Source organism: Cetorhinus maximus, chromosome 2, assembly GCF_964194155.1.
Source record: "Cetorhinus maximus chromosome 2, sCetMax3.hap1.1, whole genome shotgun sequence".
Classification (NCBI taxonomy): domain Eukaryota; kingdom Metazoa; phylum Chordata; class Chondrichthyes; order Lamniformes; family Cetorhinidae; genus Cetorhinus; species Cetorhinus maximus.
The window spans coordinates 165,119,311-165,131,500 of NC_135880.1; the positions used below are offsets into that span (position 1 = coordinate 165,119,311).

The 12,190-nt window shown below is 41.2% G+C and overlaps 1 protein-coding gene across 2 annotated transcripts; it reads right to left on the reverse strand.

Annotated features, from left to right (window-relative positions):
• Nucleotides 1-625: 625 nt before the first annotated feature.
• Nucleotides 626-11,740, reverse strand: LOC144699522 (programmed cell death 1 ligand 1-like). Of its 2 annotated transcripts, XR_013580555.1 has the most exons (7): nucleotides 11,072-11,740; nucleotides 8,039-8,107; nucleotides 6,696-7,055; nucleotides 5,963-6,241; nucleotides 4,838-4,984; nucleotides 3,582-3,699; nucleotides 626-3,085 (listed from the first exon to the last, which is right to left on the reverse strand). XR_013580555.1 is itself a non-coding variant. In XM_078570582.1 (6 exons), the coding sequence occupies exons 2-6, from the start codon at nucleotides 8,091-8,093 to the stop codon at nucleotides 3,048-3,050; spliced, it is 879 nt and encodes a 292-aa protein (XP_078426708.1). In that variant the 5' UTR covers nucleotides 8,094-8,107; nucleotides 11,072-11,740; the 3' UTR covers nucleotides 626-3,047. The 2 variants fall into 2 exon arrangements, 1 of the variants encoding a protein (XP_078426708.1); XM_078570582.1 differs by lacking the exon at nucleotides 3,582-3,699.
• Nucleotides 11,741-12,190: the final 450 nt, after the last annotated feature.

The window sequence follows — 12,190 nt, forward strand, 5'->3', positions numbered from 1 at the left end:
CGCTGCTATTTTACCCAGGGGGAAGGTATGCGCCGGGTGGGTGCCTGGAAGCATCCATTGGGTGAGCTGGTGTCAGGCGGGAGCCGGGGCAGGAGGGGGTGAAGAATCTCCTTTGTGGTCCCTTGTGCACATCAAAGGCACCCTTCACAAGGTCATATCCACCCTTAACCCTCACCCCAGTCTCTCAAACCCAGACCCCCACCCCCTCACCTGCTGATACTTAGACTTATCCAAGTCCAGCCTCCAGTAGCTCCTGTTCTTCAGGGGCTGCCAGTAGTAAGAGCAGTGGCCACTGCCTGAACCTGGTGCTGCTGGGACTACAGAGAGCTGCCAGCCAATCTGATTAGCCAGCAGCTGTTTAAGGTGGGACCTCCTCCCAGATGTGGGCAGAAGTCTTGACCTTAGCCAATTAATGCCCCATTGAGTGCTAAATGGTTGTGGGACAGCTGATATCGGTGGTGGGGGAGGTGTTGGGCGTGGGGGATGCCTTCCTCATCAACTATTCAGGCCCTGACACCTGGACAATCCTGCTCCATGCTTTTTGGAGGTAGAGTTAGCTCCAATATAGCCGTAAGGGTGTTTATAACACCCTTCAAAATCAGCACTGACATGCAATCTGGTTCATTTTTAGATTTATTATAAAAGCACACTGAAAAGAAATGTAGTTTTCCAAACACAATCTTTATGATTTTTTTCTTAAAATAATATTACATAATCATTACAAAAATAGAATCAGAGGTATATAAATACAATCTATATTAACCAAACAAAATTTACATTGATAAACATTCACAGTTGCTGATAAAGTTAAATTTAGCTTATTAATAGGATCTGCCATTCAGGCAAGTTAACTTAAAATAACTAAGCAGAAAACTCAAACCAAACTTTGCATTGTTTCACTGTAAACAATTAATAAATCACACAAAAACACTGGAAGAAAGTTTTATCCATCTCCCACCAGTAAGCAGAGACAATGAAAAAAGCACTCTTAGCTCATCTTGGATATGACACCAATTACTAGACTTGTTAAAGTCAAAAAGAAATGTGCCTACACATAACAATAGACCAGAAATTTCCCCCTGTTGGGGGGGTTGTGCTGGGGCAGGCGGGAGCGAGCGCGAACTCGGTCGGCGCCCCCGATTGGGTGTGCGCCGCCATTTTACATGGGTGGGTCAATGAAGGCCCACCCATCATGATGCACGCAAAAGAGCGCAGGGATTTCCCTGAGGTGCCTCAGGGAGATCTGTTTCAGTCTTAAACTTTAAAATTAAGGATTTTTAAACATGCCCCCTCATGTGATAGTGTCACATGAGCTGGGACATGTTAATGAAATTTTGGAAAAAATGTTACTGATTTTTTAAACACTTCATGAAATCTCATCCTGTCTGTGGATGAGGTTCCATGAAATATGCGAAGGCCGCCTGGGCTCTTTGCCTGCCCGCCAACCTTAAGGTTGGACAAGCAGCTGATTTAAATGCTTTAATTACTTTTTAATAGGCCTTAATAGGCCTTTGACAGTTTGGCGGGCGCAACTGAAAATCTAAGTGACGTGTGGTGATGTTGGGATGCCTGCCCGATGTCACCGTGCGTCATTTTACGCCTTGGTGAGCAGGCCACGCCCCTTCGCTCGCCGACAGGAAAATGCTTCCTGTATATTTGTTTACTTGGCTCTAAATGTCTTTTATTTACAATTCTAAACAATGTCTATTGAGATATTTTAGTGCATGAAACTAGGCCATATTCTTTTGCTACTCTTTCTAAACATAGCGCTCCACTCTGCCTCTGCCAGAACTGCCAGATTTTGGCTCACAGTACTGAAGATGTCATTGTTGATGGCTCAAACAGTGATCTCATAGCAGAAGTATTCTCTTTTTTAAACCTTTGCTATGTGTCTTCTTCTGAAGCCTCTCCCCTAATTGAGTGGGTGGTTCTGAACAATCTTCAAGCTTAGGAGTTGAGCAATGTAGATATTTTTGATATTTGCTGAAAGGGGTGGAGACAAATCTCCAAAATTGCTGCACCCATGGATTTCACTGTGGCACTGATTGAGAACTGAGTGCTGGAGGTCTCAAAAGTCTCATGGCTGGGAATGGTCACATAAAACCTTGCAAGGAAGAAAAAGAGTAACAAAAATGTAGAGGTAGATACAAGAAGCACATTCAAATCTAAACTCCAGCTTTGGAGACTTAGAAGATGGAGTGCTAAATGCTAAAATTCAGAACAAGATTTCTTCTGCTTCACTTCTTCTCCCTAACGTGTTAAACAATGTGATTTTAAAAAATTCTCAGCACTGACTAACGCACCAGTTTAAAATGCCTGTATTACTGTGATATGGCAGACATACTCCTTTGATTCTGAACTGGATCACAATTATAAAATAAATCCACATGCTGCAACTGTGGCTTCAAACAATACTTGGTAAGAAATTCCCCTTCCCCAAAACCCTTTGAACTTTCCCAGCTGACTAGTTTCAGTAATCTTTGGCTGTTTATATCCCTGACAGGGATTTGTTTCCCCCTTCAGTAAAAGGGTTTTATGTCCAGAATGCCAAGCTGAATTTAAGAATGTTGCAGAAGTTTTCCTTTGTCATCCACTGCCAGGCAAAGCTGTGGTTCCTCAGTAACAAAAAGCAGTCCAGACGTGAAACTTTGGCACTTGACAGATGCGTGAAGCTGCTGGAATTACTCCAAGCAAGCATAATATTGAGTATCTGGATCCAGTCCTAGAGGTTAAGTTATAGATTTCAGTGAATTGCATAACCAATTCTGTCACCATATCACCGGACTCAAAAAACAAAGAGCATTTTCACACATTTGTGGCTGAAGTCTGACCAGGACAATGTGCTTGGCGAACAGGATGCTGGATAATTAAGTGGCTGTTGGCTCATCTTGAAAGCCACGTTCACCCTACATCAACAAACCGACGAGACTTTGTGTGGCCTTGGACAGTCAGCTCATCTCGTAGAAGTGTACACAATTCTTAGGTTCCAAAGCAAACCACAGGATTTAGGATTGAAAGCATTCTTTCCAATTTCGACAGTGAAGGCTTCATATTAGCAAGCTGGTTTCCGAGATCTTTTTCTTGCCTAATTACAAGGAGAAAACATGCAAATGTTGAGTACAGTTATTTAACTCACATTTGCCTGTCATACAATCTGCATATCAGTCAGGCAAGGGCAATACATAAACTAATGGAAGATTTTACATCAATATGTTAAAATGATACTGTAGTCTGTTCCTCACTTACATATCCTGGGGATTCTAAATAACCAAGATATTATTTAAGCTATCTCAGCTTATTCCTTCAGTGGCTCACCTTATCTCTTGTATTATGTTATAGGACATTTCTAGCCCTTCTTTGATCAATGTTTAAGAAGGTTGCAGTCCTTTATTATGTTAGAAATGTAACTGCAACATCAGGAATGATAACGCAATTAGTTCAGTGCACTTGCAAATCCCTCAGTGCTCTACTACCAATAAAGCTATCTTTGGTGCCAATTGAGAGATGGGAAAGCCATTTGACTGTGATTTTTCTACCTGGTAGAAAACTCAACCCTCAGAGTAGAATAATAGCCCACCTACCTTTGGCTTCAACAAGCTGCCATTCTAAAACTTTTCTGCCTATTTTAGTCCCACATTTTGAATGTTTAAGGGGGTTCACATTCCGTCTCTGCAGGTGCAATCATGGGATCCATGACAACTACAAAGGCAGAAACAACACAACGCTATTTGTAAAGCCATGATGTGGACCTCATTCACATGGAGGGACTGATTGGCGGGGGTGGGGGAGTAAAATCCAATTTTCGCGAAGGGGAAAAATGGGTGTTTACTGATTGGCCGCCTGCTATAGACTGCCCAATGTTCCTTTCTATTGACAACTCAATGACGTATGTATATGGTCCAGCTGAGCTGCTACCACCCCTTTTGCATCTCCAATGAATTTCGAATTTTACTACCACAGTGCCTGAACCACAGAAACTAACTAACTAACAAAAGGTTGAGGAAAGTTCTTCCTCACTCCCCTCCTTATGCTGATTCCTGGCAGAGCTTGATGTCACTGGCGCCATCAGCCTTCCGATAGCCATTTCTCATGCTAGAGTGCAGGAAGAATTTCAACTGGCCACTTAACTGAGCAGGGCATTGCAGAAAAGCATAATAATGTCCTTGCCCTATATTCCCACAAGTGTACTTTCCTGATGAGGCTCACTGGAAAGCAATCAAGAGCAGGAATCCTGCCTGGTTTCCCCACCTTGCCCCTAACACCGTGATCAAAAAGGTACTGAGGCTAATGAAAATAACCCTAGCTCTGCCTTGGCTGAGATCAGCCAAGCCAGTGCAGAGCAATAATCAGGAGTCTGGGTTCTTTATTTAGGACACGCACTTTCCTGATACAAAAATGGGACAGGAACATTTTTTCTTACTGGAATGGTGTTTTTCATTCAGCTGCCTGAAAATTAATTTCACAGGTTTGCTGATTTTACATTTTTTTTTTACAACTTTAAGTTTCTCACAAAGGGATTTGCTTGCCAAAGGGGTTTGGGGAAAATGTCATTGAGCAGCAACAAATGAGATTTTACATTTGTATTTTTGACCTTTTCTTCCCATGCTTGTTTTCACTATTAGATTGACGGACGAAGGGAAAACCCGGACACAAACGTTTAAATGAAGAAAAGTTCAACTGACACAAATGATTAAGTAAAAAACGACACTATTAGTACATAGATAAAACTTCAAAAATACGGATAGGGCATGTTTAATGGTTTATAATTCTTAAATCCATGACTATTAAAATTGCATGTTATAACGCGACAGATCCACCAAGTAGAGTAATGATTTACCTTGCTGATTCTGCTTTGATTTTAGTATGAACGACACGATCATAATGACTCCAAGTAGGATTGTCACAGGGACAGCGATTGCCACAATGAGGTAACCCCTCTTTGTTGAAAGCAACACATCAATTTTTTCATCTGTCTCTTCCATTTCTAAAGGTTAAGCAGTGGTAATTAAAATGTGTACGCATCAGGCTAGTTTACAAGCCAACATTATAAATACATTACAATAGAAATCAATAGTTGTAGTGAGTAGAAACAAGCAGACACACACGCACATAACTAAAGTTGTGTACTTGTGTCCTACCTATATTTTAGGAAATTTTATTTGGTCATACTCTTGAAGTGGCTTGGGGCATTTTACTACATTAAAAGGTGCTATATAAATGCAAGTTATTGTTGTTTTAAAAATATCTACTTAAAGTAGTGTGACTAGTGTTTATGTGATTGTTTCTTTCAGTTATTGGTTCATTCTCAGCATCTACATGAAACTGCTTTTCTGACATGCCTACAGAGATCAGAAACTCACGAGCTGAGGGATTATAGCTTCAAATCAGCATTCTGCTCTCATGTGGCAAACTGCATAGCGTACCACTGAGCTGTGCTGATATGGGGTTGCCAACATCCTTATGACAATGTTAACACCAGGACTATTTCTAGCATGTTAACTTTTTCTCCATTATTGATGTAAGCCTTAGTATAGAAGGCAAGAGGCAAATATTCATTTGACCACCCAGCAAAGGCTGCAGTGCTGGAGTCAACACAGGTCAATTAACTTATAGCCAAACCACTGCGTTGGAGATTTTCAAAATGGCATTTAGTTTCTTCTAACAAGAGGTGACACAAGGCTCACATGATGTAATGGGAAGAAATAAGCTATCCTCCAATCAGATTTAATTTGCATTTGCTTTTTACTGTTCTTACACATTGTTTTACTGTACCAACCGTATTACTTTACATGCTTGCATTTATAAGTCTACTGTGCAAAGAAAAAATACTAAGAAAACTCTTTTGATCAAAGTGTGGTTGTACATTGCATTGAAATGTCTATCACAACAGCTAGTCAGCTTTACAAATTCCTTAAATACTGCTGAAATGCCATTGAACAAACAAGGAACAAAAGTGACCTACCTTTACTTTGTAAAATAGCTGAAGTATTCATGTTAAGTTCCTTATTCCAGAATATACACAAATAAGCATCATTGTTCTCTGCTTTTATTCTAAGTACACTTCGGATGTTGTACAATCCATCAGTTCCAGTGAAGTGGGTGGTATTTGCTGTTTCGTTGATGTCAGATCCATTTGCATAATACCAGACGACCTCAGCTAAAGGGTACCCTGCAGACTGACAAACAAATTCTGTCTCTTTCCTTTCCTTTGTTTTGATGGTCTCTATGTCTTTGTAAGAAGCTGTAAAACAGAAAGTCATAGATTGTGATTTAACCTGTTGTGTTTCTAAGCCCGCTGAAGTCCTGCAGTCACTGTTTATCTTTTGCAGCAAGATTTAACTGTGTAGCATCCAAGGCATTTCTATTTAAACCAGTGCAGGACTTTCTTCTCTATCTCTATTTTCTTACTTTCCCACATTAAGCTTTCACCTTTTATCTACTAACCCTCCCTGAGAGGTCAGATTGGAAACCTATTCCCGAACTTCCACTTTACAGCTGAATGCTAGGTCACAAATATTGCCCAAAATGGTGGATGTTCATCCTGTCCTTTGTGAAAGCCTTTGCCTCTGTTCTGTTTCATTGTGCAGGAGTTTACAGATGCAACATCACACCTTGGTACACTCTGAGAACAATTTAAATCTAATTTGAACTAATCCATCAGCTGTTGGCCAAGGAAGGAGGAAAAAGTTGCTCACCTGTGACTTCCAGTGCAGTCTCTTTATAATCCACTCCATTGAGATCAATAACACAGCGGTAGGTCCCGGCATCAGAAACTCTGACTTGGCTGATTTCCAGCACTGCACGACCACTGCGGAGTTCATCTAGCAACATGAACGCTCGTTCGCTGTATTCCTGAGGCAGCTCCTGAAGAGCTGGTTCCCCATTGGACAGTTTATAGACTAATTCAGAATTTCCATTGCTCAGCAAGTGATGCCAGTACACCTTTATCTGGTTTGTATTGAAGTTGGATTCAACTGGAAATCTACATTCCATAGTAATGTTATTCCCATAGGATGCACTGTAGGACGATCTGGGAGCCGTGACCATAAAAATAGCTGGAATGACAGAACGTGGTGTTACTTAATGGTTTTAGACATAGACATCTAGATGGTGAACTTCTGTGGTGGTTCTCCTGACTGCTGCCATAACATCAGCAAACCCTGAAAAATACCATTAATACTGTATACACAGTTTTCATAAGGTTTCCATGGTGGGCGATCAGGAGAAAACCCGTGGAAATTCACCCCATTAATCTAAGTTAATCTAAGCTAACGACTCACATTTGACCTGGAGAATGGGGGCTGAAATTTTAGTGCCCAAGGTGTGAAAACAGAAGCCAGGAATCTAGATTAAATTACACATGGTATCAGTGAGCAATTAGGATCATCTAGAATAGAACAAGTTTCTCCCTGGCCTGAGAGCTCCTTTAGGAAATATAATCTGTGCCTTCCAACTCCAATGTGATAATTAAGCATGGAGGAGGAGTCACAAGCAAACACACATGACATTTTCACGTTTGTTATCAGCTTTTCCTCAGCGTAGGCAGTTGAGTGTCAGTAGCCTCTGTGGCTGTGGGTTGGCATGAGGAAATTACTGTTCTACTCTCACCTGATCTACGCATATGCCCTTCCAGCAAGGTTTGCTAGATGGTCATTAGTGGCTGGAGCACCCTCCAACTTGCTCTTCACCAACCCAGGAATGCTGAATTCAATTGTGTACCCATACATTATCTGAAAATCAGCTAATTCTGCACTCATTGCAGATCAAACCCAGATCCTTTTAGTCTGTTTGACTCAGAAGTCACAGAACTACATCCTCTCAGGGCTGTGACATCTGGACTTTGTTGGCTCGGAGGCCTATGAAAGGATTAATGACAATTGGTTGAAAAGTTTGAAACAGTTATCTACTGGTGGTTCAGCACAGGGCACATTAGCAAGTTCTAATGGTTCATTAATGGCTCCAACATGCATTTGTGTTTTACACTGATTTATTGCTGAAATAGTAAAGTTCTTATTTAGCTCAGTGTTTGGCATCATACCTGTCACCATGGGTAGTTGAGCTCCCAGTAGAAGCACTAACGATATAATCTTCATCTTTCTAAAGTTATCTGAAACATAAACATGTATTTTTAAATTAAATTATATTTCATAGATGAGTGGTTAGCTTTTTGATATGATTGGTTACTGAATAAGCATTAAGCTCTTTTAAGCCCTCCCTGCATTCTTAATTGGTTGGCTGATACTATGGCTATTAATATCAACAAGTAGACACTTTACTCATGATTGCAACAGGAAAGATTGTGCTCTGGAATGGGAAAGTTTGAGTTCATAAGAACACTCAAATATCACTCTGTGCTTTAATCACCTCCCCTTCTCCTGACTGTGTACAGTACCATGTGTTCAGGAACCACTCTATTTACCTGTCATGGGCCTACATCTGTTTTATCAAACTGATTTGATATCTAAAGTTCAACTCAGACCATATTAACTGAAGTTATACATTATCATGAAAACAAACAGAACTACAGCAACTCCTTCAAAACAAGCTACATAAATGGCACATTCTTGAGTATGAATCTAACATTATAATCCACATCATTCAATCATGGCTGTATAGAATTAAATATAACAGACAATCAAAACTAATGATAATTAAATTACATCATACACAGGCTCTATCTGGAGCTTCAGAAGCACCATTGATGTGGGCACCAAATACAGATGTTCTCCACAAGAAAAGAGGCAAAGTTAAGGACCAAAGCCCCACAAATGGCAATAACCCATCCCATAGGTTTAAAGCTCCACTTAGGTAGGAATACTGATACTCCTCCAGCCCAGCCAAGCTAAGAGCGAGGTGAAGAGAGTGGGGGTGGCGGTGAGGGCGGTCACAGAACTGTGAGAGAAGCATGGGTGTGGGCCACAAAGTTTTGAGTGTGAGGGGGAGAAGGGCAGAGTTGTGAGTGCAAGGACAGGAAGCACATGAGCCAACATGGTGCCCCACAGAGGTTTGAAATTTATCAAAAATCACTCAACCCTGTGTTAGAAATACAACTGTAAAAATGTAACTTCAATTTCAAAGTACAGAAAGACAGTAAAACAGTCAATACAGTTATTACTACTAATTTAATATCTTTTAATGAACCAAAACATATACTCACATATTGAAGAGACTAAATTAGTAATTTAATACAACAGGAGCATTTAATCTCAGATCTAAACATCCTAGTGAATTATATCATTTGATGGTACTTGTCAGCAAATTAGAGAACGTTCACTTCCTTCATCACCAATGCACAGTAGCAACATGTGTACCATCTACAAGAAGCACTGCAGGAATTCACCAAGGCTCCTTAGACAGCACCTTCCAAACCCACGACCACTACCATCTGGAAGGACAAGGGCAGCATTTAGATGGGAACACTGCCACTTGGAAGTTCCCCTCCAAGTCACTCACCATCCTGACTTGGAAATATATTGCCATTCCTTCACTGTCACTGGGTAACAATCCTGGAACTCCCTTCCTAACTGTACTGTGGGTGTACCTACACCACATGGACTGGAGCAGTTCAAAAAGGCAGCTCACCACCACCTTCTCAAAGGCAACTAGGGATGGGCAATAAATTCTGGCCCAGCCAGCGAAGCCCACATCGCGTGAATGAATGAAAAAAAATGTGGATTAAGATACATGTTAAATGACAGGACCTGGGCATTTAACTGTACCTACAGTACTATATGTATTCTCAACTATTGCCTTATGATATGTGGCATCTAACCTTGCTCTGGACTATAACTATTTAATTTCTACAAAAACAGTACTTTTAGCCAACATATAAATTCTGGTGTGACTTGCGGCATTCGCATGTTCAAATTGTTAGGAATGCATTCCAGTGCAGTGTTACTGAAACATAGGGTAACTTATGCAACCCAAGGCATACACTCTCAGATTTCCCTCAGGGAGTCTGCTACATATGTTCAAAGGGAAAGAACTATAAATAAGCTACAGTACAGTAAATATTTAAGTAACCAGTGTTAAACACAGATTTTAAAAGGTGGTGGAAAAGGCTGGGGAGATTCTATTTAAACACTCTACAAACACAGACGTGTGCCTCAGATTCATTCAGCCTTATCATTCTGGTCTGTGAAAAGACTGCTCAAATGTAGAACTGGTCTGAGAGTTTACAGAACGGTATCTAATCAGGTTTAGATGTCATTGATGAGAAAAGTCAAGCTCCAGACATTTAGACATCTAAACTGCAAGAATTAAATTCTTCTCTACTCTGATATCCATTATTTGACATTTAGAATTTCAGTTTTATATTGAAGGTAAAGGTTTGTGTTAAAAAATGTTACTTTTCGCCACAACCTTGATAGATAATGACATGTAAACCAATGGATTAACTAATGGGACATGACTCTAGGTTTAATCAAAAAATTTCATTACTATAAGCAGAAAAGGCAAACTTCCTTTAAATGAAATACCAACTATGGTCAATAATCCTGTTTAAGGTTTATCAAAACTAATGCATGTTTCTAAGCAAGTAGGAATACTATCAGTCACAGGAATCAGTCAGACACATCCAATAAGAAAGCTAACAAATTAGGAAGACTGAAGTCAATATGCATGTCCCTAACTACCAACCATGTAAGGATGCACAGAACTGTGCAATTAGGTATTATCAAGAAAGTTTAGAAAATGTGCTAATTTGGAGAGCCAGGTGAAGACGTTGTAACAAAGGTGTATGCAGAAAACTGTCAGCAAGAATGCGAATGGGGAGCACAGATTTTCAGCCACCCGTCCTCATAATGTAACAATGCACAGACTCGACAACATCAACGCTTGTACACGTCCTGTTTAAAAACTGTACAGGCAGTCTAAATGTTAATTTCAGTAACATCATAAAGCTAGAATTATGTTCCTGTCATTAACCACTTCAGACGAATTCCATTCCCCTGCTTGCTCCCTTTAATGTGTTCCCAACTAATTTTGACTTGAAAATGAACAGCACAAAACAAAAACACGCCAAAGTCAACATCCAGGACATGCGGGTTAGCAGTAAACTGCCATGTCTTACCTGAATCTCCGCTTTGTTTGCCAGCCAGTGAGCTGTTCTATCAGTAAATGTACAATAATATACGGAGGCTACACTCTCTATATAGTGTTGACATAGAAATCCCCCCGTGTGTCATCGTTTCGAATCGCTACACTTCCGTTCACATGCCGCTGGTGTTTTTTTTTTCATTCCAGTAACTATTCTCACAGAAGCCCCGACTCCAGGAGCCAGAGTGGGAAAATCATCCCTCCCCTCCGGCTCCCGCCTTGGCGATGAAACAACAGATTAATGTCGAGCGCTCCTGTCTTTATCTAATACATTGCTGGCTGCCGGTCCCTCAAGACCCAAATCCGAGAATAACACGAAATATGATTTCATCCTTAAGGGGTTTAAAGGGTCTTTTCGAGCGGCAAAGCTTCGCTTTCCTTATGATGTAAAGCCTTGTCTGGAAGTCGTCGATTTCTCGGCAATGAAGGCGGGGGCGGGACGGGGGCGGTCGCCGATTCCCAAATTGTCGCTTCGAGTATGAATGTCCGATCAATCAGTCTCCCGTTTCGGCAGGTTCACCGCCGAGGATTTCATTAATAATACATCTTCTGGCCGCTGTGTGACCGACATGAGAATGAGCAAGTCAGAGGGAAGCTCTCCAGTCACTGGCCACCCTCACGAACAGGGTGAAGGCTGCACTTAACTGTTTGATCACCCACCAATGCCTGACTTCCTGATCACGTACAGCTTTCAAAAGGGAATGTTAAAACTTTACGGTCCACCCCACCCCACCCCCACGCCTGGAGTACTATGTCCCAGTCATGGTCATCCAGCTCAGGGGAGGCATGAAAAGCACCGAGTTGGCTCAGGGAGCAGCCCCCCAAATCGATCCCTGCCGCGATAACAATAACCTGCATTTATCTAGCGCCTTTTACATAAATAAAACACCCCAAGGCTTCACAGAAGTGTTATAGAGCAAAGTTCAACACCAAACCCCGTAAGGCGATTTTAGAAAAAAAAGTAGCCAAAATTTTGATCAAAAGAGGTCAGTTTTAAGGGGCACCTTAAAGTAAGGAACGAGAGGTAGGGAGGCCGAGAGGTTTAGGGAGGGAATTCCAGAGCTCAGGGCCAAGGCTAAAGGCATGACAAATA